The 22,126-nt window shown below is 48.4% G+C and overlaps 2 protein-coding genes across 9 annotated transcripts in view; both read right to left on the bottom strand.

Moving 5' to 3' along the window:
• LOC118219016 (copine-8-like) overlaps window positions 1–3,446 on the bottom strand; it is a 56,780-nt gene extending 53,334 nt beyond the window's left edge. For 2 of the 3 annotated variants that reach the window (XM_035401801.1, XM_035401802.1), the window contains exon 1: window positions 1,052–1,323. In XM_035401801.1, coding sequence (XP_035257692.1) covers window positions 1,052–1,149 — 98 coding nt within the window. In that variant the 5' untranslated portion in view covers window positions 1,150–1,323. Of the gene's footprint in view, window positions 1–1,051; window positions 1,324–3,373 lie in introns of those variants that run through there. The other variant, XM_035401803.1, reaches the window with a different exon arrangement.
• Window positions 3,447–5,893: 2,447 nt separating this feature from the next.
• Window positions 5,894–22,126, bottom strand: part of LOC118219118 (kinesin-like protein KIF21A) — a 37,074-nt gene continuing 20,841 nt past the window's right edge. For 2 of the 6 annotated variants that reach the window (XM_035402032.1, XM_035402029.1), the window contains exons 12-36: window positions 21,470–21,517; window positions 20,333–20,390; window positions 19,990–20,110; window positions 19,669–19,857; window positions 18,969–19,168; window positions 18,213–18,320; window positions 17,848–17,916; window positions 17,158–17,294; window positions 16,848–16,992; window positions 16,389–16,583; window positions 16,076–16,177; window positions 15,741–15,906; window positions 15,216–15,236; window positions 13,594–13,651; window positions 13,320–13,374; window positions 12,729–12,940; window positions 11,706–11,819; window positions 11,187–11,225; window positions 10,563–10,699; window positions 9,765–9,939; window positions 9,275–9,439; window positions 8,685–8,802; window positions 7,920–8,090; window positions 7,456–7,655; window positions 5,894–7,112 (exon numbers count right to left, since the gene is read on the bottom strand). In XM_035402032.1, the coding sequence (XP_035257923.1) occupies window positions 7,058–7,112; window positions 7,456–7,655; window positions 7,920–8,090; window positions 8,685–8,802; window positions 9,275–9,439; window positions 9,765–9,939; window positions 10,563–10,699; window positions 11,187–11,225; window positions 11,706–11,819; window positions 12,729–12,940; window positions 13,320–13,374; window positions 13,594–13,651; window positions 15,216–15,236; window positions 15,741–15,906; window positions 16,076–16,177; window positions 16,389–16,583; window positions 16,848–16,992; window positions 17,158–17,294; window positions 17,848–17,916; window positions 18,213–18,320; window positions 18,969–19,168; window positions 19,669–19,857; window positions 19,990–20,110; window positions 20,333–20,390; window positions 21,470–21,517 (3,058 nt within the window). In that variant the 3' untranslated portion in view covers window positions 5,894–7,057. The remainder of the gene's footprint in view (window positions 7,113–7,455; window positions 7,656–7,919; window positions 8,091–8,684; window positions 8,803–9,274; window positions 9,440–9,764; window positions 9,940–10,562; window positions 10,700–11,186; window positions 11,226–11,705; window positions 11,820–12,728; window positions 12,941–13,319; window positions 13,375–13,593; window positions 13,652–15,215; window positions 15,237–15,740; window positions 15,907–16,075; window positions 16,178–16,388; window positions 16,584–16,847; window positions 16,993–17,157; window positions 17,295–17,847; window positions 17,917–18,212; window positions 18,321–18,968; window positions 19,169–19,668; window positions 19,858–19,989; window positions 20,111–20,332; window positions 20,391–21,469; window positions 21,518–22,126) is intronic. The other 4 variants (XM_035402030.1, XM_035402033.1, XM_035402034.1 and 1 more) reach the window with 4 other exon arrangements.

The following is a 22,126-nucleotide window of genomic DNA, read 5'->3' as shown; positions in this document are numbered from 1 at the left end:
CCGCTCGCGAGCTACCTCGGACTGGAAGACACGCGTCTCCAGGGACATTCGGATAAAACGCCCGTGAATCATCGGAGCCTTCGCGTTTCTTCCAGTGTAACCCTGCTGTCAAAACGCATAAAACGACCACTTGCACACGGCGCGCCCACGAACCCCATGAATTTCCTCTCGTCAAAGCGCCAATCAAAATTAATTATCGTGTGTATTTAATATTCGACCACGCCACTATATAAATATGGATGAAGATCTGATTAAAGCTGCTATAACTAGCTTCATCAGTGACAGCAGGCTAATTAACCTTCAACGCAGCAATTACGAGGACATGTTCTTAACAAGCCAAGGCTGTCAAATATAAATATCCATACAGGACATTGGTTTCCCGAAAACCATAACAGATTGATATCGCATTTCTGGTGCTTCTCATTGACTCCGTCTAATTTAGATGTCACGAGTTCGCTTCATGTATTAGAACACCAACTAAAAGGCCAACGTTACATAAACTTTTAAATACCATGGCAGCGAGCCAGAAAAAGTAGACAGTCGAACAATTCAACAATGTACACCACAATGTGAAACATCACGAAACTCGGACATTTCTAGTGAAAATGTGTAAATATTCCAAAACTATACACAGAAGCAAGACACACGCGTAATGTAGGGCTGTGTAAGACAATTTGCATGGATTATGATTACACCAGTTAGACAAATTCCAAGAATGAAAACGTCACGAGCACACACTCCCATGCCGAGTTTGGAATATTGTACGTCGACTTCAAAACAAAGCATAAACTGCCATTTTTTGTTTGTATTAAAAACAACCACTCCGTTTCCCCACAAAACAACATTTAGATTTCAGCGATCGTCTCGTTTTTGTTTCAGAAGTGCTTAAATTGCTTTGTATACACCACCCAGAGAATCATAACAGGGATATTTAGAGTTTCAGAGTTGGGACACCCTGCGCGTGCTTGGGAAATAGAGCACGTACTCACTACCACCGTAGAAACCCTGACGGCAAAATCCAGAAATAGATTTAATGAAGCCATTTCCTTACCTGCATGATACTGTGATTTCAACTCTGGTGGCGGGGATATTGGTGTGAAGAGAGTCGAAATCTCCTATAGACGCCATGTTCAGGAAGCCGTTGTTCATTGTGAAATGTTTTTGCCCAGCCCCCTACGATTTAACGCCAAGAAGTTGAACTGCGCCGCGATCGTTCACTATTGCATGCGAGGAGGAGAAAGGCTATAGGGCTGAAAGGAAAGGAGGAGGGTGATGTCACTTCATAACAAACCCAGCCTCGCTGTTACTCGTTTGACTAAGGAATGACACGGTACAAAAATATATTGAGTAAATTCACGTGAGAATTTCCGAGCAGGGGAATTTCCTGAAGCAGGAAGACTGAGTCAGCCCGGTGAATTGCGTAAATAGGCTACTTTGAATCCTATGAAATTCAATCGATGGATTTTCACCCGAACTATTTACGAAAGTTCAGGCCAACTCCTTAATCCTATTTCATTAATATCTCAAGACCACAAGAAGAGCAAATCACATGACGACTTATAATGATATTATTATTATTTTTATTTATTTATTTATTTAATTTTTTTTTTTTTTTTTTTAGTATAAATGTTGTTTCTGTGGGTATTGTCAAGTTATTCCTGTCCTAATAATAATAATAATAATAATATTAGACAACAGTAATATTGAGGGGAACACATTAATCAGTTTTGACAGTCAGAAGTTAATGTTATAATTATTTAACATTGCTATTTTCTTTCCCCGTTTCTTCAGCCATTTTTTTGACGATTAAAGATCAAGAACACAGACTTCTCGAAGCAATTCCTTGGCTATGTGTCGTCACCGACTGGACGCGCGTGGCGTCCCTTTAATAGAACAGGTCATTTTTAGATGTTGCCTGGCCCGTGCAGGCCTGCACACGATCCCGTAGCCACGACTCCCAATGTTTCAGCTCTGGAAGACTGCGCCAAATATAGCTCAGGCTCTATTTTATGCCTTTGTAAACACAAGAAGAGCGCATTGATTCCGGCGCACGTTACCTGATCTTGCGTTCATATTCCAAAAGAAACTTCAACACAAAATCGAAGCGGCTATGGGCTAGAAGTGCGCAAGAAAAGAGTCAAAAGCCGGGGTGAAACACATGAGCAGTGTGAACCAAATCGATTGTTCTGGTCTCTTAACGCCTTGTAGGCACAACATATATTGTAGGACAGGAGTAGCAGTGCCGTTATACCGTGTTTGAGCGAATATTGTACTGAAATTGGGTTTCATTCAATCAAATGAAACTTCCACCTGGATGTTTTTTTTTCAGGCACACCAGATGCACCACCACGACACGAAAATATATACTCAACTTATTTATTTTCTTACATGTAAACGTTACCTTCTGATATTTTCTGTCCATCAAGTTTGGTGATCATTGACCATACCTTTTCACACTTGCCTAATATTAAACATTAACACATGCAAGTCATTGTGAGGCAAAATTCAGGACAAATCTAAATGAATCTAGGCTTATGACACATCTGCATACAAACCCCAACTCATCATTTTCTGCTCCCTTATCAAAAAGGTAAACAAAGTTACCATTATGACCCTGACTAGCCTACCAGTAGGCCACAGAATGAGAGGAGGCGTTCACAGGCAGGGGAGGGGGGCGGGTCTAATTTTCTGATCCAATCTGGCAGATCTGATCAGGGCCCCTGAGTGTGTCATCTTTGAAATACTGTTTGCAGGCCCACTGTTTAAACTTGTTTCAAGCTCATGTAATTATTTTAACCGTATTACTGTTTAATCCGATTCGCATAACGTGCATTCCATTTTTTCCTGATCTTATTTATAGTTTTATGGCGCGAAGTGCTTTGTACACCGTGTAAGAATTAAGCTTTTTTTAAAAATGATTTTTATTCAAAAGGTATTTTGCCTGCTTTAATGGACTAAATACATAAATACATTTTTAGAAAATTGCACTCTTGTTTGATATTGATCCCCCAGTGATGGCTGTTCTGAGACTCTATTATCTTCTCTCAGAAGGGTAATGACTGAAAATTGGAGACGAGGCTGAAGGAAATTATTTAACCCTTGGAAGACTAGGTTTTTTGGAATGTTTTTTTTTTGTTTTGTTTTTGCAACATTCTAATTCGGTGTTCTAGAACTCCATTGCTTTCGATGACCAGTAGTGATCGTGACATCGGCATTAGAATGTTCAGTGAAAAACATTCCGATCACACGTTTCTGATCTTACACCTTAAAGGTTAAAATGCAGGTGGATAGAGAAAAGGAGCAGAGAGAGCTGTTTGAAAAGATTCAGCTCTTGCTCTTTTCCTCTTTAAAATTCTGCCAACGACCGACTCACCCTCTCACCAAAAAGTTCAGACGTCTGCGGGTCCCTGTCCTGGAGAGCCGTGGGGGTCCGCCGGGGTCCGCCGGGGTCCGCGAACTCGGTCCCGGAGAGCCGCAAGGTCTGCAGAGGACCCCGCCGTTTACTCTTAAAAAAAGCTGGTCTTTTGTTCTCACTATAAAATCACCAGCAAGCCCAGACCCACAAACCCAGGTGAGGTGAGTTAACGGTGCAATTAACTGCTTTAATTGATCAATTAAGTGCCGAGTGACACCACAAACCCGTGCGTCCTTTGTCTGCCATGACATGCTATGTACCCCCGCGACTAATATCCGTCCCCTCTACGAAACGCGCGCATTTCTCTCCTCGTTTTAAGCTGAAATTGTTCTTTTGTGATAGTGCTGCCCTGCCCCGCCGTACCCAACCGTTGTTAAACAATGCTGTGATGTGCGCAGGACAATGAGTTCTTTTCTGTGCCAAATTGCCTGTTTCCCCCCCCCCCCCAACTCCCCCGTGTCTGCCCCTTGGGTCCCTACCCGAAAAAAAGAAGATAACGAGGCTGTGATCGAGCGGAGGGGCAATCATACGGACGCTCCGCCGGGCGTCGGGCTAATTAATCGATCGATCGATCGGCGGACGGGGTTCCCGTGCCGACGAAGCGCCTCGGCGCGAGAGCGGCGATCTGGGGTCGGGTTCCTCCCGTCCGCAGCCCAGTCTGAGCCCTCACGAGCCAAGAGGCTGAACTGATCCTAGATCAGTAGGAGAGGAAGGCGTGCGCGAAGCCCGCGCTCTGGGAAAAGGTTTGGGAAGCCCCGCCTTAACGATTTGCCCGATTCTAATCAATCGGGGCGGATCGGTCTCTACGGAGACGCTCCGATTGGCTGAAAGTCTGTGATTGATTGCACGGTCCTCGTGTGATCGTGTAGAGAGAGCAGTGTGGTGGTTTTAAATTTTTCCATAAATTTCACGGTCAGTGTAGCCCCAAAGAAACATAAACATATAAAACAGCCCTCTGGGATCAACGTTGGACTTGCTGCATCAGAGTAGTTACTAAACGATAAAAGGAGTTTTACTTCGCTTGTCAGAAAGCTCACTTCAAGGCGGATTCATTTAGTGTGTTCAGGAACTAGAAAGCGCCTAGTGTGGGTTTTATGAAAGAATGCGTCGTTACGTCATTTTTCCGTTTACACATACCAAGAAATAAACCTGATTGGCATTGAGGCGTTGGCTTTGTGTTTACTTGGCACGTCCACTAAAACCCAATTCTTGAGCGTTCATTTTAAAAATGTTGAGGAATGCAAGAGTTGGGAATCTGGTGAGTCTATAGGATCTGTACTTCAGTCAGCAGTCTTCTGACAGAGGTGGGAGGTTGAATGTCAGAAATTGAGAGCTTGTACTCCAGTCCTGGAGGGTCATAGTGCCTGCAGGCTTAACTCCAGTCCTGAAGGGCCAAAGCGCATTCATATTTTATTCCAGTCCTGGAGGGCTGCAGTGCATTCATATTTTACTCCAGTCCTGGAGGGCTGCAGTATCTGCAGGTTTAGTAGTTTCCTTACTATCAGCTTCCTTTTAGCTCTGGAAAAAGGTGTGTAGAATTTTTACTAAATCGGTGACTCAAATTGACCTCTTGATTATTGAAACAGCCTGAAAAACAAACAGACACTTTGACTCTCCAAGACTCATGACCACGCCTATGCTGCTTTGAGCAAGCATGCCATCTTCTGGTTGCATCCATACATTGCATGTATAGGAAGCGTGTTCATCACACTACTACTGAACCGTAACACAGTCTGCATCGTTTTAAATAATGTTGTTGGAGACCCTTCAAAGGAGAGCTCTCTGCAGCACTGAGCATAACAGTGGCAACAGTGTAACATGGCAACAGAGTAACATGGTAACAGAGTAACATGGTAACAGCATTAGCAGTGTAACAGACGCAACAGTAAGAGTAATTAGCTTCGAAACGCTAGTTTCTAAAGAGGCATGTTGCTTTTCGACAGCCTGTGTCCACATGAAGCAGCTTAAATGTGCTATTTTTAAACGTTATTGGATGTAGACAAGCCTTTCTTGGTTTGACAGAGCTAAGAGAGACATGTTACGAACTCAAAGCCTCAGCAGTTGTATGAACGTTAGAGGTGCAGGGATGGCTACATCGGTTTAAAGGACTGAGAGCTGACTTCTAGGTCCCTCACGTTAACCATTGCCAGACCAAAGAGCTCTGTTTAAATGAAAATGTCATGTACTCTGTCCTTTAAGATGTTTTGTTAAAGCGAGCTCTGCGTTTCTCCTTTTTCACACCCTTGTTTCATTTCACACAGTGTCTTCAGAGATGACACATGAGAATATAATCAAACCTTTATTTTGTATTAAGTATTCTCTGTAGTTTAAAGAACGACCAGGATAGCACCCGCATCAATTAAATTCAGCCTGTTCAGCTAAGTAAGCAAGGACGTTCCGTGTACTACAGAAAACTTTGCGTTTTCGGTGTTCAAAACGCAACCCGCTTTCTGAAAAATAATTGTTTCTTGAGACTCGTTATTTTTCGCAGATGGCATTTATTTCACGTGACATCTTACACGAGAGCGGCAAAAACAACCGTCATTTTTCCACAACTAAAACTGAAGAAAAGAACAGGAAAAAAAACAAAAAAAACCCAAACACATATATACAGTTTTTTGAAATGATACGCAAACGGCGCGACACCAAACACACACTTCACGCACGCGAGGAGGTTTGCCCAACTTCACCGTGTGCGGTTACAGTACGGGGCACGGGGTGAACTCTCCGCACACGAAACAGGTCGTGAAACTCTCCGGACGTCAAACTTAATCTGTACCCGGCGGCCTTCGCCTGGGCGAACGCCATCTTAGTGGTCGGAGGGGGGGGGGGGGGGAACACAAAGTGTACAGAAGACTTAGCAGCAAATTCATTGGTTCAAAGTCCGAGTCACGCAGAATCACACAAAACAAACAAACGAAACAAAAAAAAGACAATGACAGTGACGGTGGAAAATAACAAACCCGCGTACGTGCAGAATACTCAGACCGCTGACGTGGATGTGCGAGCAAGGGTACTGAAATTCTCTGAGTAGATGTGAACATGGAAGCTTAGCTTTAAAACAGAGGAGAGACATTTCGAGACAGGATGGGACATCTAGCGACGAATATATACTTCGGCCGTCCTGCTGTTTTGCAGGTTCAGACAGACATTAATGGAGACCCTAAACACTTAAACTGTGAGTGATTTAAGCTTAAACCAACTTCACCTTAAGACTTCCCTAACTACAGAGACAGCAGGCACTGCTGTGTGACCTTTGACCTTTAAGCCTAGAGACCAGCTCCAGAATCCTATTCCCCCTCGCAGGCAACGCACACGGGTTCACTGATCACTGGTATTCAGCAGGAGCATATTTAGCCGGACCGCATTTAGCAGGATCACATTTCACAGAGCCATACTTAGCAGGGACCCTATTTGGCAGCGATCTCTCCGGCGGTGTACTTTAGACACACCAGGGAGGCTTCCGATGCTTTGTGCCGAGGAGCTGCCGGATTAGGACCCCTGCGCTTCGCGCTTTTGGAAAGCTCGCTGATCGGGTCGCTACGGTTACGCTGGAGGAAGCGGAGGGGAGGCGTCTCGGCCAGCGGGGCCCGGTCAGGACACCCGACGCCCCCCCGTATCAGAGTGCACGACGCCGCCGGGTTAGCGGGGTGGCTCCAGCGCCCCCTGCGCCTGCCAGATCTTCACCGTCTGGTCCCTGTTGGGCACAGGAGGAAAACGTGCGTGTGAGAATGAGTGTGTGAGAGTGTGTGAGAGTGTGTGTGTGTGTGTGTGTGTGTGTATGTGTGTGAGAGTGTGTGTGTGTGTGTGTGTGTGTGAGAGTGTGTGTGTATGAGTGTGTGTGTGAGAGTGTGTGTGTGTGTTTGTGTGAGTGTGTTTTGTGTGTGTGTGTGTGTGTGAGAGTGTGTGTGTATGAGTGTGTGTGTGAGAGTGTGTGTGTGTGAGAGAGAGTGTGTGTGTGTGTGTGTGTGTGAGAGTGTGTGTGTGTGTGTGTATGTGTGTGTGTGTGTGTGTGTGTGTGTGTGTTTGTGTGCACTCACTCTGAGGCAGTGTAGACGTGGCTGCTGTTGGATGAGATGCCGTTGATGGGCCCCTCGTGGCCCCTCAGCTCTCCCAGGGGCCCCAGGGAACCCGTGTGCCACAGCCTGAGGACCCCGTCCCTGCACCCACTCACCAGGGCGGGCGAGGCTGGCACCACGCCCAGCGCCGACACCCAGTCGCTGTGCGCAGTCGCCACATGCTAAAGCAGAGAAACCCATCACATCCACTCATCACATGCTAAACACTATATATTTTTTATATGTTTCTAGATGTTGCTTGCAGTGTGGTGGTCAGAAATGCACACAATAGACTGACTGTGGCCTGACAAAGCCATTGTATAACAATATGAGTTCCTCTGATCTATACTCAACACTTCCAGCTCCATACCCCGCCTCCCCGCTGGTCTTTAATATCACCACTTTCAGCGGTAGGAGACGCTTTTTCCCCCCGCCCCCTCTCTCACCTCCCGCAGGTGTTTTCGGGACAGGTCCCACTTCCGGATGCCCCCGTCCCGGGCCCCGCTGTAGAGGGCGTCCCCCTGCGCCAGCAGGCACTCCACCCCGTCTGCGTGGGGCGGCTCCAAACTGTGGGCCGGGGCCACGATGCCCTGCGCCCCGCCGGACACCTCGAACATCTGCAGGGGGTACGGACCGCACGCGGTCACCAACGGCAACCACAGCACACGCACTCAGCGCACTGTTTTTTATGGTCAGGCATATCCACTGTCTACCTACACCAGGGGTGTCCAACACTGACCACTCTCTGCATGAAGAAGTTCTTCCTAATGTCTGTACGGAATTTTTGTGACCTTTTTGCCAATTTCCATTTATGTCCCCTTGTTCTACTCTCAGAACTCAACCTGAAGAATCTTTGTAGTTCATTTAGTTGAAGTGAAGTACAAGAGATTCTTCAGGTTGAGTTCTGTTAGCAGAACGAGGAGACATAAATGGAAATTAGCAAAAAGGTCACAGAAATTCTGAACAGGCATTAGGAAGAAGTTTTTCAGGCAGAGAGTAGTGAATGTGTGGAATAGCCAGCCAGGCCATGTAGTAGAGGCAGAAACTCTGGGTATTTTCAAGACTAGGCCTGATACGGCGTTAGATACTATCTAGTCTGTAGGTAATGAGAGCACTAATTTATTCAGGAAAATGGCGAGCACTGTTGGGCTGATTGGCCAGTTCTCGTCGCTATGCTATGTTGTTATGTTCACACACGTAGGCCCCCTTACTCTGATGTAGCGGTCCTTGGATCCGGTAAGGACCAGGTCTTGCCCGATTCTCGTCTGGTCCACGGTCAGGCACGTAATGGCGCCCTGGTGTCCCGTCAGTTTCCCCGTGGACACAAACCTGCCAATCACCGCAAGAAGAAACTGCTTCGGACGCACAGTCAAAACATCCCCAGCCTCACAACCTTTCAGAGAGACAGACCCTGCCCTTTGCCAGCTGTCAGATAAGCCTGCACACGACACTGTCCGGTCAATACTGTCGAGTCAAATTCAAATTAAAAGTGCTTTATTGACATGACAAAATTTGCATTTGTATTATCATTGACTGGCCTGGAATATGTGGAGCATTAGATAACATAACAATCAATATGAGACTTCAGGGCCTGTGTGCATTCAGCAATGCTGATCTGGGAACAGTTTTGCCTTGTAGCTGATAACCGGTAAGCTTAGGAAGTGGACACAGGAAACCTGATCTTAGATCAGCAGTCATGGTGACTGCGTGACCCCGGCCTGTCCGTCAAGAGCAAGCGGGCAGGGCCGCGGCTGCGATTGGCTGCTCTGGGTTGACGTCCGGCCTCCAGGAAGTGCCCTACCTCCTCAGGTCCCACATGCGGACGCCGTTCCCCGCCGCGACGTACAGGAAGGACCCGGCGGGGTTGAGGGCCGCCTGGCTGATCTGGGCCTCCCCCGCCGGGACGGCGGCCGTCCGGCCGGCGCTGGCCGCGCAGGCGTCGCCCGGGGTTACCTGGCCGGAGGAGCTGCAGAACACACACACACACGCGCGTGAACACAAGTACGCACACACGTGTACACACACTTAGACACGCTCCCACGTGCGCACACACACACACACCCACACTTACCCACACACACACAGTCTCACACTCACTTAAACACAGTCACACACACACACTTATACACCCACACACACACAAACACACAAACACACACACACACACAGTCTCACACTCACTTAAACACAGCCACACACACACTTATACACCCACACACACAAACACACACAGCTGTGACGACACAGGGACAGCAGGCGGGATGGGGACGAGGCCCCGGGGGGGGACTCACGTGAGGGTGCGGACGCATTTGGCCGAGTCGCGGATGTCCCACACTTTGACGTAGGCGGCGGAGACGGTGAAGACGAGGCTGGAGCTGTAGCGCACCGACACCACGTTGCCGGGGTGGCCTCCCAGCGACATGATCTCCTGCCCCGTCACCAGGTTCCACACCTTACAGGTGCGGTCTGCAGGGGCGGGGGGGGGTCAGAGGTCAAACACTACATCACCTGACATGCGCCTCACAGAAAAGGGGTTGGGGAGAGGTCAAAGGTAACAAAAGGGCAGTGAGGGAAGGTCAGAGCAGGGAATGATGGTGAACGGGCAAAAATAAGGGAATGACAGTGAATGGTAGTGAATGAGGGTGAATGTTAACAAACGGTGGTGATGAACAGTGGTGCACTGGTGGTGAATGCTTGTGAATAACGGTGAATGGAAATGAAATTGAGTGAATGTTTACAAATGACAGTGAATGGTAAAGGATGGTGGGCGGTGCAATATATAGCGGTGGAAGGTTATTAGTTGTGAATAATGGTGAATAGTAGTGAATGGCGGTGAATGGTAAAACAGTATATGGGGGTGAATGGTTGTGAATTACAGTAAATGGGGGAAACGGTGGTACAGCATATAGTGGTGAATGGTTTTGAGCGCCGGTGAATGGTAGTGAATGGTAGTGTATGGTGGTGAATGGTAGTGAATGGTGGTGAATGGTAGTGAACGTTGGTGAATGGTAGTGAATGGTGGTGTATGGTAGTGAACTGCAGTATCATACAGAGTGTTGGGCGGTTGAGTGGCAGAGAGCAGCTCTCACCCTTGGAGCCGGTGAACAGCAGGTCGTCGGTGGACTCCACACACAGCACGCCTTTGGCGTGCCCCTCGGCCACGTGCACGCACCGTAGCCCCGCCCCCTGCCCGCTCCGCCCGGACGACGCCGGGTTGATCACGCCCCTGGGACGGGGAATAAAAACAACCAAAGCACCCGTTACCCAAACGCAGCTCCCTGTCCCTTCCCTGTCGGACCAATGAGTGTGCAGGCAATAGGCTCCGCCCACCTCAGGGCACGACCAGACCAGAATCACACGCCGTAAACAGATGGCAAGAACAGGACACTCCATGGTCCATTAAATGCCAAATCTAATGTAATTTCTCTTCAGCTTATAGGCCTCTGGTCCTGATTATTTCAAAGGGCTTGTGGTACAGAGGCCTTTGTTCATACTGCAGGAACACCGGCCACTTAAAACAGTTCGTCATGTCCACAGACACACTGCAGGGTCGTGATCTCTACAGAGAGTCAGATAGCTGGCTGAGAGATCAGAAAAAAAAACTACAAAGAGAACACTGCCGGGGGACGTGACCTGGAACAGGAACATAAATGACCAGGAAGAAAGAACAGGAACAGGAAGTGGAGAGGCTCTGAAGGAACAGGGGAAATTACCTGTGGTCCTCTGGTGCAGAAGACTCGCTCTCGTCCACCCTGAAAGACACGAGCGCGGCGATAAGAGACAGAACCACCTTTCCGCGCAGCAGCAGGAAACACTAGAGGGCGCTAGTCAAAGACTCACACAGCAGGAAATGAAACTGGAAGTCAAACAACATGATTCTCCCCAATAGAAATCTCTCTATCCAAAGTGTCTTAATGAAATTGCTTTGATTCAGTCTAAAGTAAATAGTCAGATATATGCAGTATACTGACAATAAGTAACTGATATTTCTTGTAAAGCTATAATAAAATCAATGGACTAACAGACTGAAAATATAATGATAAACAGACACATCCAATACACAACAGAGATTTTATCTTTCCTCTATAGATTTTAATGACCATATAGCACTAGGCTGAATTAAGCCAACAAGGCAAAGATTCTTCAAAGAACCTGCTTTTTCTCTATCGGAAATGAATATTTTTGGTGTTGGCAGTGCAGCCTCCAGCCCACATGGTGGCGCCATCCCTTACTGTTTGAGCTCCTTCTCCCTGGCCTTGTCAGCCACCGCCTGCCCCTTCCTCCTGGTGAGCGGGGAGGTCTCAGGAGCCCTCCTCTCTGGCACAGCCAGGGGTCTGGGACTGGAGCTGGCAGAAAAACACGCTCACTTATTCAAATAAGGTTGGTAGTAGCCAATGGCGATCAACCTCCAAACCAAGTGCTTTGAATAATAAATTCATATTTATGATCAATGCATGATCAATTTCCAAGTGGTACATGAATGAATCCTTTTTCTTTCAGAAAAATTGAATTTTGCCATAAGGCTTCACTTGGTCCGTTTAAATCAAAATGACCAACACACTTCTCTGTACAAATGTTGTTTTTAATGCTTTTAAAGACAGAGCGACTCAAATCTGGCCCTTGGGTCCCAGTAGTGCTGCTGGTTCTCATTCCTCCCCTCTAATCAGGGACTGATTTACACCTGGCGCACCGGGTGAGTGTAATCTCTGGCCAATCGGTGACACCGCAGGACTGTGGACTACAAGGCAGAAGAGAAACCCAGCGGTACTATTGGCCGTGAGGCTCAGATCTGAGCATCCCTACTTTTTAAGGGTTAATAAATGATGCTGGTCTGATGTGTGACATAGCAACCTGCCTCCTACTTCGTATCTCTGAACAGTGTTCAGGCGGCCATTTTGTTCTCGGTCCGATATTTTGGATTCGCCGAAACACGTTGGACCACAGGTGCTAAAATCGCTCGCGGGCACACCTGCCTTTAACACAAAGGCTCAAACTGACCCCGAGCTGGCAGAACATTCGGATTTTCACGCTCCGGGTAGTACGTGCATTGTATCCAACCGAAGTGAGGGTTTGGAGAGAGACCGCAATTAGAGATTTATTTTTTTTTTTTAGTTAAACGGAGCGTAAGAGACTGAAACTGTCGAAGTGAAACCCCTTTTCCCCCACCCTGCCATTTCCGGCACGCGTTGGGACAGTTGGGATTAGGGGGAAGGGGGTGCGCATTTTGGGGGGGAGTGAGAGTAACGGGGCCCTACCTCCTGACCAGCTTGGAGGGAACGCCCGAGGGAGGGGCCACGGGGTCCCGGTCTCCGAGCGACGCCCCCGCCGACCTCGGGTCCCCGCCCACTTCCTGGGCCTCGGCCACTGGCGGGAGAGGGGCGGGGAACTCGCCGCCGGGCGCGTCGAGGGCGGGGTCGCCGCTGCTCGCGTACAGGAGCTCCATCTGCGTGGTGGTCCTCCTCCGGGCCTGCAGCGGGACGGACCAGGGGGGCCAGAGACATCACCTCATTTCACTCTTCTGTACGAAACCTTCGGCAATGGCTCAATGGCATTTTCTGAGCGTTTTAGTTTTCAGCTGAACTCACCGACAGTTTGCAGTCCACTGCAGGAAGCTCTGCGTTTTTAAAGCCTGAGGTGCGGTCAGTTTTCGGTCAGTTGTAATTCAGTAGTCGCACATTTGAATGGTGCAGGGGCGGTCAGTGTGAGGTCAGTCTGTGGTCAGTGTGCGGTCAGTCTGTGGTCAGTGTGCAGTCAGTCTGTGGTCAGCGTGAGGTAAATGTGTGTTCAGTGTGCAGTCAGTCTGTGGTCAGGGTGTGGTCAGTGTGCGGTCAGCCGAAATATTCTACCTTACTCCTCTGCTTGGTCTCTCCACATAGTTTCATGAGGTCAGTGGCCAACGAGCTGAAACAGAGGATGGATGACACTGGTGACATCCTAAATCCCTGCATCTCATTAGCAAAAGAGGCGGGCCTACATAAGATTGACAGGTGACACATTTTCCCCCGGTTCCCATCAGGCACTGCACCAATAGCACCCTCGGTGATTTGTGACTGCTGGGCACAGATTTGGCTGAGATTACCCACAATGCTCCAGGAAGAGACAGGAAGGTGTGGTACTTACCTTCCTTCAGTGGAGGGACTCTGGGCCGATTCATCACTGCTGCTCTCCTCTCCTTCCTCTGAATAAACCACAAAAAAATAAACACGTTGGCAAAATCCGCAGCTACAGTAACACCGAGATATCTTGGATTTTTCAGGTTTCACGGTCTCAGTGCAATGAATGTCTTTGTCTTTCCAAAGCCTCACTGTTCAGGGTAATTTAGGGTAATTTCATTTTTAAGAAATACACTAGTTCACACCCAACCCAAAATTACATACTGGCCGTAACAGACGAGCCAGACTTGCGTGTGAAAGTTAAATAAAGGAAACTGAGGCATCTCTATGGTCATGTTGTTTTATGGTCAGGTTGTGGCAAAGAATGCTAGTGAGCTACAAGCGAGTGAGAAGCTCAGAGGTCAAAGGTCAGGTTACGCTGATGAGCAGGGATCGGCAGGCAGAAAAAGTGGGCGGAGGCAATAGCGCGGCGAGCTCGGATAGGCCGCTTTTCAGGCGCAGAGAGGAACAGATCTCCCGCGCCGTTCAGGAGATTGGGGGGGGGGGGGGGGGGTTACTGGGTTCTTATGTGTAGCTGTAGGGGGTGAGGGGGTCAGTGCAGAGACAGCAGGAAGTTTAGTGCCGTTACATGACATGCACTTCCTGGCGGCGCTACGGTCTCCGTCTCGGTCCGCCGAGACCGGCGGCTAACTAGAGAGCTGCGGACAGGGGGGAGGCAGAGAACAGCCGAAATTTCGCGAATTCTCTCGGCGTAATTGACGAGCCGCGATTTGAACCGGGGACGCCGGTCGACGCCCATCCCTTCCTCGCTCGACGGCGATCGGGCGCGTTCGTGCGCTCGGCACGAAATGTTCATTTTCATCGCAACGGGTGGGGGGGGAAAAGAAGCTCGTCCCGGCCTCAATTAGATGACTCACGGTGTCCCGATCTCGCCGTCATCACAACAACTGTTTGATTTCAAACGCACAGAGCCACTGATAAAAGCCACAGAATAAACTACGAGGTAAGACATCGCCGTCAGGAGACGAGCGATACGCATTAAACTGACTTCCTCGTTATGAAGACAATCAAAAAAAGGCTGAAGGACATTACTGGCTTTAGGCCAAAAGCAAACCAAGTCAGTGACTCGCGAATGACTCGTTAATAATATCGGGAGATTACATCACAATTTCAGAGGACCGTTGTCATGCTAATGATGCTACCTCGTGTCTTTCAACCGTCTTTAGACGACGCCTTTTTCTAATGTTATGCCTTTTCGGGTTAATTTTGTTTCTCTTCAAAAGACTCCAGCTCGCAAAAAATGAAAGCCAATGTCTAACTAGTGTTTGTGGTAATTATGTGGGTCCGCTGACAAAAAAAGCGAACAATTCTTTTTTGAATGTGTCCTTCAGGAATGTACATTTACTATATTAACACAAAAAAACACTGTAAAGTGCCAAACGACAAAAAAAATGCTAATTTGTCCTGACAAATGGACAAATTGAGTCTTGAGTCGTCAGCTTGGAGCGCTACTGGGCCTTAGGAAATGTTCTCTGCTTCCACCGTGTCATGCTCGTATGCTGCCACTAGAGGGGGCTCATGCACTCATTACAGCAGCGGGAGAGTCCTGTCTTGCGTTCTTTTACTTACCAGCGGGTGCGTTACCTAGTTCTGTTTGAATTCAGGCGACAAAGGAAACAAAAAGCAACACAAAAAAAATCAAAACACATTCATCGAATTTTTATAAATTGTTATAAAAGAATAAAGCAATGAAAACACTGAGAAGTGTAATTGGCCGCCCGTGCAATCGGATTGAATTGGAATCAACAGACCGGCGAGATGAATAGAAGAATGAGAAGAGAGCTGGGGGGAGTTCTCTGGCTTTGAAAGCGACTGACGCACTCCCGTTGCGAAGAAGCTCGCTACAGAATAAAGACCACCAACTCTTTTTTTTTGTTTTTCAAAGAAATCATCCAAATGCAAGAAGACAACGCGAGTCTGTGTAAAAGAGAATGGCAGGTTGGGCGTTTCTGTGTCTTGGCTCGGCACTAAAAGATAACCCTTCTGGCGATATCCACGGGTCAGAACCCTGCAAGCTTCCGCCCGGCCACGCGTAGAGACCCCGAACCCTGGACCAGAACCCCCCCCATCCCCTCCCCGCCCCCGCCCCGGTACCTTGCAGGGCGTTCCCCAGCAGGGCGTCCAGTTCGGGGTTGAGCTCCGCCTTCTCCTTCAGCATGTGGAAGAGCAGCTGGTTCTGGGTGGCGCTGTTGATCTCCGTCTGCTTCAGCCGGCCCTCCATTACCTTGATCTGGGACTCCTTCTGCGCTGCCTGCAGCCCCTGAGGGGTGGGGGGGGGGGAATGGGGGGGGGGAGGGGGGTAAAGAGCTGGCTCCAGTTTCTCTCTGTTACTGCCGATGTCACCGGAGACGTCGGCTGCAGCAAATGGAGCATTTCCATTGGCTGGGATGCGGTGCGGTGTCGGGGGTCGACGGATATCGCCGCCGTACCTTGCTGATGGCCATGGACAGGAAGTGCTCGAGCAGGAAGCGGGACTCCGACAGGGTGCAGGTGCTGATCACCGTGGCGACGTCCACCACGCCCCCTTCGTCCTGCGAGGCGGGTTCATCGTATAAGGGTCATTGCATAAGCCCACATTCCATATCCCATATGCACACATTCCATATTACAAAAACACCAATTCCATACTCCATATGTACACATTCCACATTCCACAAACGCCCATTCCATATTCCACACGCACACGTTTCCTACTCCATACACACAGACATTCCACCCTTAAACCCTCCGTGCTGGTGATACCTTGGCCTCCTCCATTTGCATGATGTTGGCCTGGCACTCGGCGATGTTGTCGTTGACGTAGTCGATGTTGGCGGTCAGAGCCTCCAGCTCCTCGCCCAGGGACAGGCGGGTCCTGTCGGCGTCGGGCCCCTCCCCGGCCACCCTGTCCCTCCTCTTGGACACTTTCTCCCTCCGTTTGGTCAGCTCCTCTCTTTGCTGGGGGCGGAGCCAGGAGAAAGGGAACAAACTTAGAAATGAATACTGCTTAGAGCGATCTTACAAAGGTCTACTGACTGCTACACCCGGAATACAAGAGTGTAATACTGCTAATGGGAATATGACTACAACACCCAGACTACAAGAGTATAGTACTGCTAATGGGAATATGACTACAACACCCAGAATACAAGAGTATAATACCGCTAATGGGAATGTGACTACAACACCCAGACTACAGGGATATAATATTGCTAACTGCACCTTGAGCAGGCGGTCCATGTCGGCCTCCATGTTAGAGATGGTCATCCTCTGCATGATGATGTCACTGACGCGTCGCTCCAGCAACTGCCACTTGGTCCGCGCCCCCCTGGTGGAGTACACGCCCACTGCGCTCCTCTGGTTCTTCCTGTTAGCACACACGCGTTCCCACACACACACACACATACAGTAGTGTAACTGCAATGTAATAACTGTAGTATTGTGAGTAACTGTAGTATTGTAACTAGTATTGTGAGTAGCTGTTGTATTGTGAATAACCGTGCTGTTGTGAGTGACTGCAGTGGAGGTGTACCTGGTTTCGATCGCACCGGCAGCATGGCTCCGCCCCCCGGGGGTCCGGGAGGAGGGGTCCTGGAGAGGCTCGGGTAAGCTCACCTTGCGGCTAGGCTTCCCCGAGAGAGGCCTCACCTGACGCCGCAGGGCCGTCACCTGAGAGAACGACAGACGACCGCAGGTGAAATCTCATAAGGCGCCAGGTGTCTGACACTGAAGTCCTGTAAGATATCAGTGTGTGAATCTGAAGTCCTGTAAGATATAAGTGTGTGAGTCTGAAGTGCGGTGAGACACCAGTGTCTGAGACTGAAGTCCTGTAAGATATAAGTGTGTGAGTCTGAAGTCCTGTAAGATATCAGTGTGTGAGTCTGAAATCCTGTAAGATATCAGTGTGAGTCTGAAGTCCTGTAAGATATCAGTGTGTGAGTCTGAAGTCCTGTAAGATGTCAGTGTGTGAGTCTGAAGTCCTGTAAGATGTCAGTGTGTGAGTCTGAAGTCCTGTAAGATGCCAGTGTGTGAGTCTGAAGTCCTGTAAGATGTCAGTGTGTGAGTCTGAAGTCCTGTAAGATGTCAGTGTGTGAGTCTGAAGTCCTGTAAGATGTTAGTGTGTGAGTCTGAAGTCCTGTAAGATGTCAGTATGTGAGTCTGAAGTCCTGTAAGACGCCAGTGTGTAAGACGAGTCTGAAGTTGAAGGTTTAGTTCATCTCACCTCCTCAGTTTTCCTGCGCAGTACGAGCTCCTGCTGTCTCTTCTGGGCCTCCAGCTGTTTCAGTTGGAACTGTGGGTCAGGAAAGCACAGAGACGTCCGTTTCACTGGGACCCGGACTCACTCACAAGAGCTCTCAGACAAATCACACCCACAACACAACTTCATGCTACAGCACTCCTGAGAACATCTACCCATACATCGGAGCAATCACACTTACTCTTAAGGAGTTAAGGGTAAGCATAATAAGAGTACTGGGTGGCTAAATTGCGAGGATTCAGGGATCGAAACCCTGATTTAACCCTGACCACACCAGGGCCAGCAGGGTGGTGTGTATTTGGCCGGTCGGGTCAGTACCCCCTGCCCACCTCCTGCTTGCGCTGGTCCTTCTTCAGCGTAGCGATTTCACGGCTCCGCTTCAGCTCCTTCACCCGGTTCTTCTCCTGATCTTCCTTCATCTGCTTCATCAGACGGACCTGAGGGGACATTCACCATTTAACACTGTGGAACTGTCTTTACCGTTCACCATTTAACACTGCGGAACTGTCTTTACCGTTCACCATTTAACACTGTGGGGCCTTTACCATTCACCATTTAACACTGTGGAACTGTCTTTACAATTCACCATTTAACACTGTGGAACTGTCTTTACCATTCACCATTTAACACTGTGGAACTGTCTTTACCATTCACCGTTTAATACTGTGGGCCTGTCCTGTCTTTAATGTTCACCATTTAACACTGTGGGACTGTCCTGTCTATACTGTTCACCATTTAACACTGTGGGACTGTCTTTACTGTTCACCATTTAACACTGTGGGACTTTCTTTACCATTCACCATTTAACAACATGACAGTAACTTTCCTGTTCACTATGTAATGCATGGGTTTGATTGTGGCAAGAAATAATTATGCACTTAAAATTATACATAAATGTCCTCGCAAATATATACACGCTCCCTTATAAATATTTAGAAACGTAAACTAGTTAAGTTGTGAATGTAAATTGTCACAATTTTGAGATGACCATGATGATTTTCTGGGATTGCTCCAAATGATAAATGTGAGTCCAGGGCTCTGTTTCCCTATGGGTGACAGGCTGGTGACCTTTGACCCCCTCCCACCTTAGTCTTCTTCATCTCGGTCACGTCCTGCTGCAGCTTCCTGAGCTGCCGCTCGTACTGCGACTGGTTCTTCAGCAGCCGGGCGTGCTCCTTCTGCGCAGACTGCAGCTTCTGCATCTCCTTGTTCATCACGGTCAGCCGCTTCTCGTAGTCCGACTTGATCTTCTTGGCTTTCTCCTCGGTGAAGGTCTCCACCGAGCCTGGGGGGGGGAGAACATTGGGTTCGTCACGGCGACGTTTGTCACATTTGCGATGCCGCCTAGTGACATCACGAGTCATGACAGTTTGCGTGCAATTCTAGACTCTTACATCAGCATAGACAAAATCAAAAAGCGCCAATTGGATGACCACTTTACTTTGCACTCAATAATGAACTTGAATGAAGAGTAGCTTGAAATATTTTTGAACTTCTCAGTCAGGGACACTGGGGGATGATGGCAGAGACAATTGAGCAAGTTGTCAGAAACTGATGTGAGAGATACGTGCGTATGATGTCACACTGTTTTAGATGATGTTAGAAGCGTGCCTGTGAGGTCAGAGATGCGCATGATGTCAGAGACGCATGTGTATGATCTAAGAGAGGCACATGAGTGATGTCAGACACGTGCATATGATGCCAGAGAGGCACAGATATGTCAGAGACGCACGTGTATGATGTCAGAGATGCGCGTGTGTGATGTCACAGAGCGCACGCACGCACCCATGTTCTGCAGCACGCGGTCCCTCTCCAGCTGCGTGTCGCGGATCTTGCTCTGCAGCATCATCAGCTTCTGCTCGTACTGCTGCTTGAGCGTGTGCAGCCGCCGCTGGCTGTTCTCCAGCTCGTCGATCAGCTTCTGCTTGATGGCGATCTCGCAGGTGATGTTGGCCAGGTCGGCCTGGAAGTCCTCTGCAAACAGACAGGGCGAGAGACGTTAGCCCGTTAGCCCCGGGCTACTCAGAGCGGCTCGTCAAGTTCAACAGGGTTTGGGAATGGATTAAACGGACGGACAGGCTAACAGCTCAGCCCGCCTCATCCTACCTTTCTCCTCCAGCTCAGAGTCCGCCTCGTCCGAACTCTCGTCCATCTCCATGTCCTCTTCTTCCTCGTCTTCGTCTTCCTCGTCGCCTTCTTCGTGATCGCTTCCTTCCTGTCGCTCCTGCTGACATACACGCAGATGTGTATAAAATACACAAGAACACACACATACATACAGGCACAAACACAAGCACACGCAAACCTACACACACACACACACAGACACATACACGCACACACCCCCCACACACACACACACATTATAATGGTAAACAAAGAACAAAGAGGTCCTAAAATACCATTCAGACCAGATGTCAAATCATGAGACTAATTTGCATAACTGTACCATCTCTGCTTCCACATTGGCTGGTTGCTCGTTATCAGGAACCTCCTCTTTGATGACACTGATAAAACACAAGGAGCACAGTGTGACCCCAGGAAGAATAGCTGTTGCATGTGCAACAGCTAATGAGGATCCAAATAAATAAATAAATATTTGATATTACTCATTCAATACTTCAGCATTTGTCTTCTGCCTATTTTATCCATGTAAAACAGCATAAATATCAGTTGTGGCATATAAACTGTCACATACAAATACACAATGAAATTCAACATACTGCAAAGATAATAATAATTTTTACTTATTATTATTATTATTATTATGATTATTATTACAATCCTATGGATCATAACTCTTCTTAGTGTCATGTAACACAAGCATATGCCTGAACAAACAGCCTCATATGTAATGTACAATCAATAACCCAAAGCTCGGGACAATGCATAGATTAAGCAGAACAATCATTGGAGAAATTAATCCCAAATCACAAAACGCAATTACAGAACAATATTTTCCAAGACGTTAGTGAATGACTGAATTTCAGATGCTTGAGGAGGAGTAATTTCGAGTCATTTTGAAATGATCATTTTACACTGCCAGCACTGCTGAAAGGAGAAAGTCAGGACGAAAAGAGGCGAATCTCACGCCCCAGCGTTGGAAACAAAGAGTACAGCACACTGAAAGCACTTCTGGCCCACAATGCAACAGTGACCAGTGTATCTGCTGCACGCTGATGGGGTGGTGCTGGATAGAAGATGGCGACAATTAAGGCAAATGAGCAGTAGGTAGGAGTTTGGGGTTATGGGATGGTGGGTAGCGATTAAAGCCTAGGAGTCAGGGATAGGGTTCATGATAAAAGGGGATAGGAGATAGGGGTTAGGGGTCAAAGGTTAGAAGATTGGGGTTAGCAGTTAGGACATATATGTTAGGGGTTAAGAGATCAGGGGATGATAGGAGTTAGGATACAGGTGTTGGGCGTTAAGGTTTAAGGGTTAAGGGCTAGGGGTTAGGGGATAGGATAGAGGTGTTAGGGGTCAGGGGTTAAGGGTTAGGGGTTAGGGGTTAGACTGCTGCAGCACTTCACTCCAGGTGCTGAGGCTACCTGCGGACTGGGAGGGAAGGCAGAGAGACTGAGCAAACCTGTGGCCTGCATTCTCCTCCTGCTGAACGTCGCCCAGCATCCGGAGCCTTGGGGGAGGGGAGGGGAGGGGAGGGGAGGGGAGGGGGCGGAGTCACGTCAGACAGCAAGGAAGAGCAAGGCAATGGGAGACGAGAGCACAACGGGAAACTCCGCCTCTACCAGAGGCCAGGAGATCTATAGACCCATGGAATGCACTGATATATGTGCTATTGGTGGTTTATGCTTGTTGCAAAAGCACGTCAACATATGGTCAATGTGCCTGATGTGTCCTAGACAATATGAAGTATCACTACCAAATGCACATGATCTACATTACAAGAGTAATGCACCTCAAACCATATCTGTGCCGTGCCAGAAATTACACCCCAGTGTGTAACAGAGCTTCTCAGTGTGTAAAATTGGTACAGAATATTTTGCCCCTGATCGAACACACAAACACCTCAAGCAGCAGCCATCTTGAAAACACACACACACACACACACACACACACTCACACACTCACACACACAGTGCTGAAAGGGAAAACTGTAATGAGTCGAGAGTAATTGCCACAATCGCACTCTTCCAAAATAACCTCAGACGCTGGCAAACTGACGTCCTCCATCGCCGTGGCAACGGCACAACCGGGACTCACTGCAGATTAACAGCGGGCACGC

The sequence above is a fragment of the Anguilla anguilla genome, chromosome 19, assembly GCF_013347855.1.
Source record: "Anguilla anguilla isolate fAngAng1 chromosome 19, fAngAng1.pri, whole genome shotgun sequence".
NCBI lineage: Eukaryota > Metazoa > Chordata > Actinopteri > Anguilliformes > Anguillidae > Anguilla > Anguilla anguilla.
The sequence above is the reverse complement of the archived record's forward strand: the minus strand, read 5'-3'. Positions and strand labels throughout refer to the sequence as shown.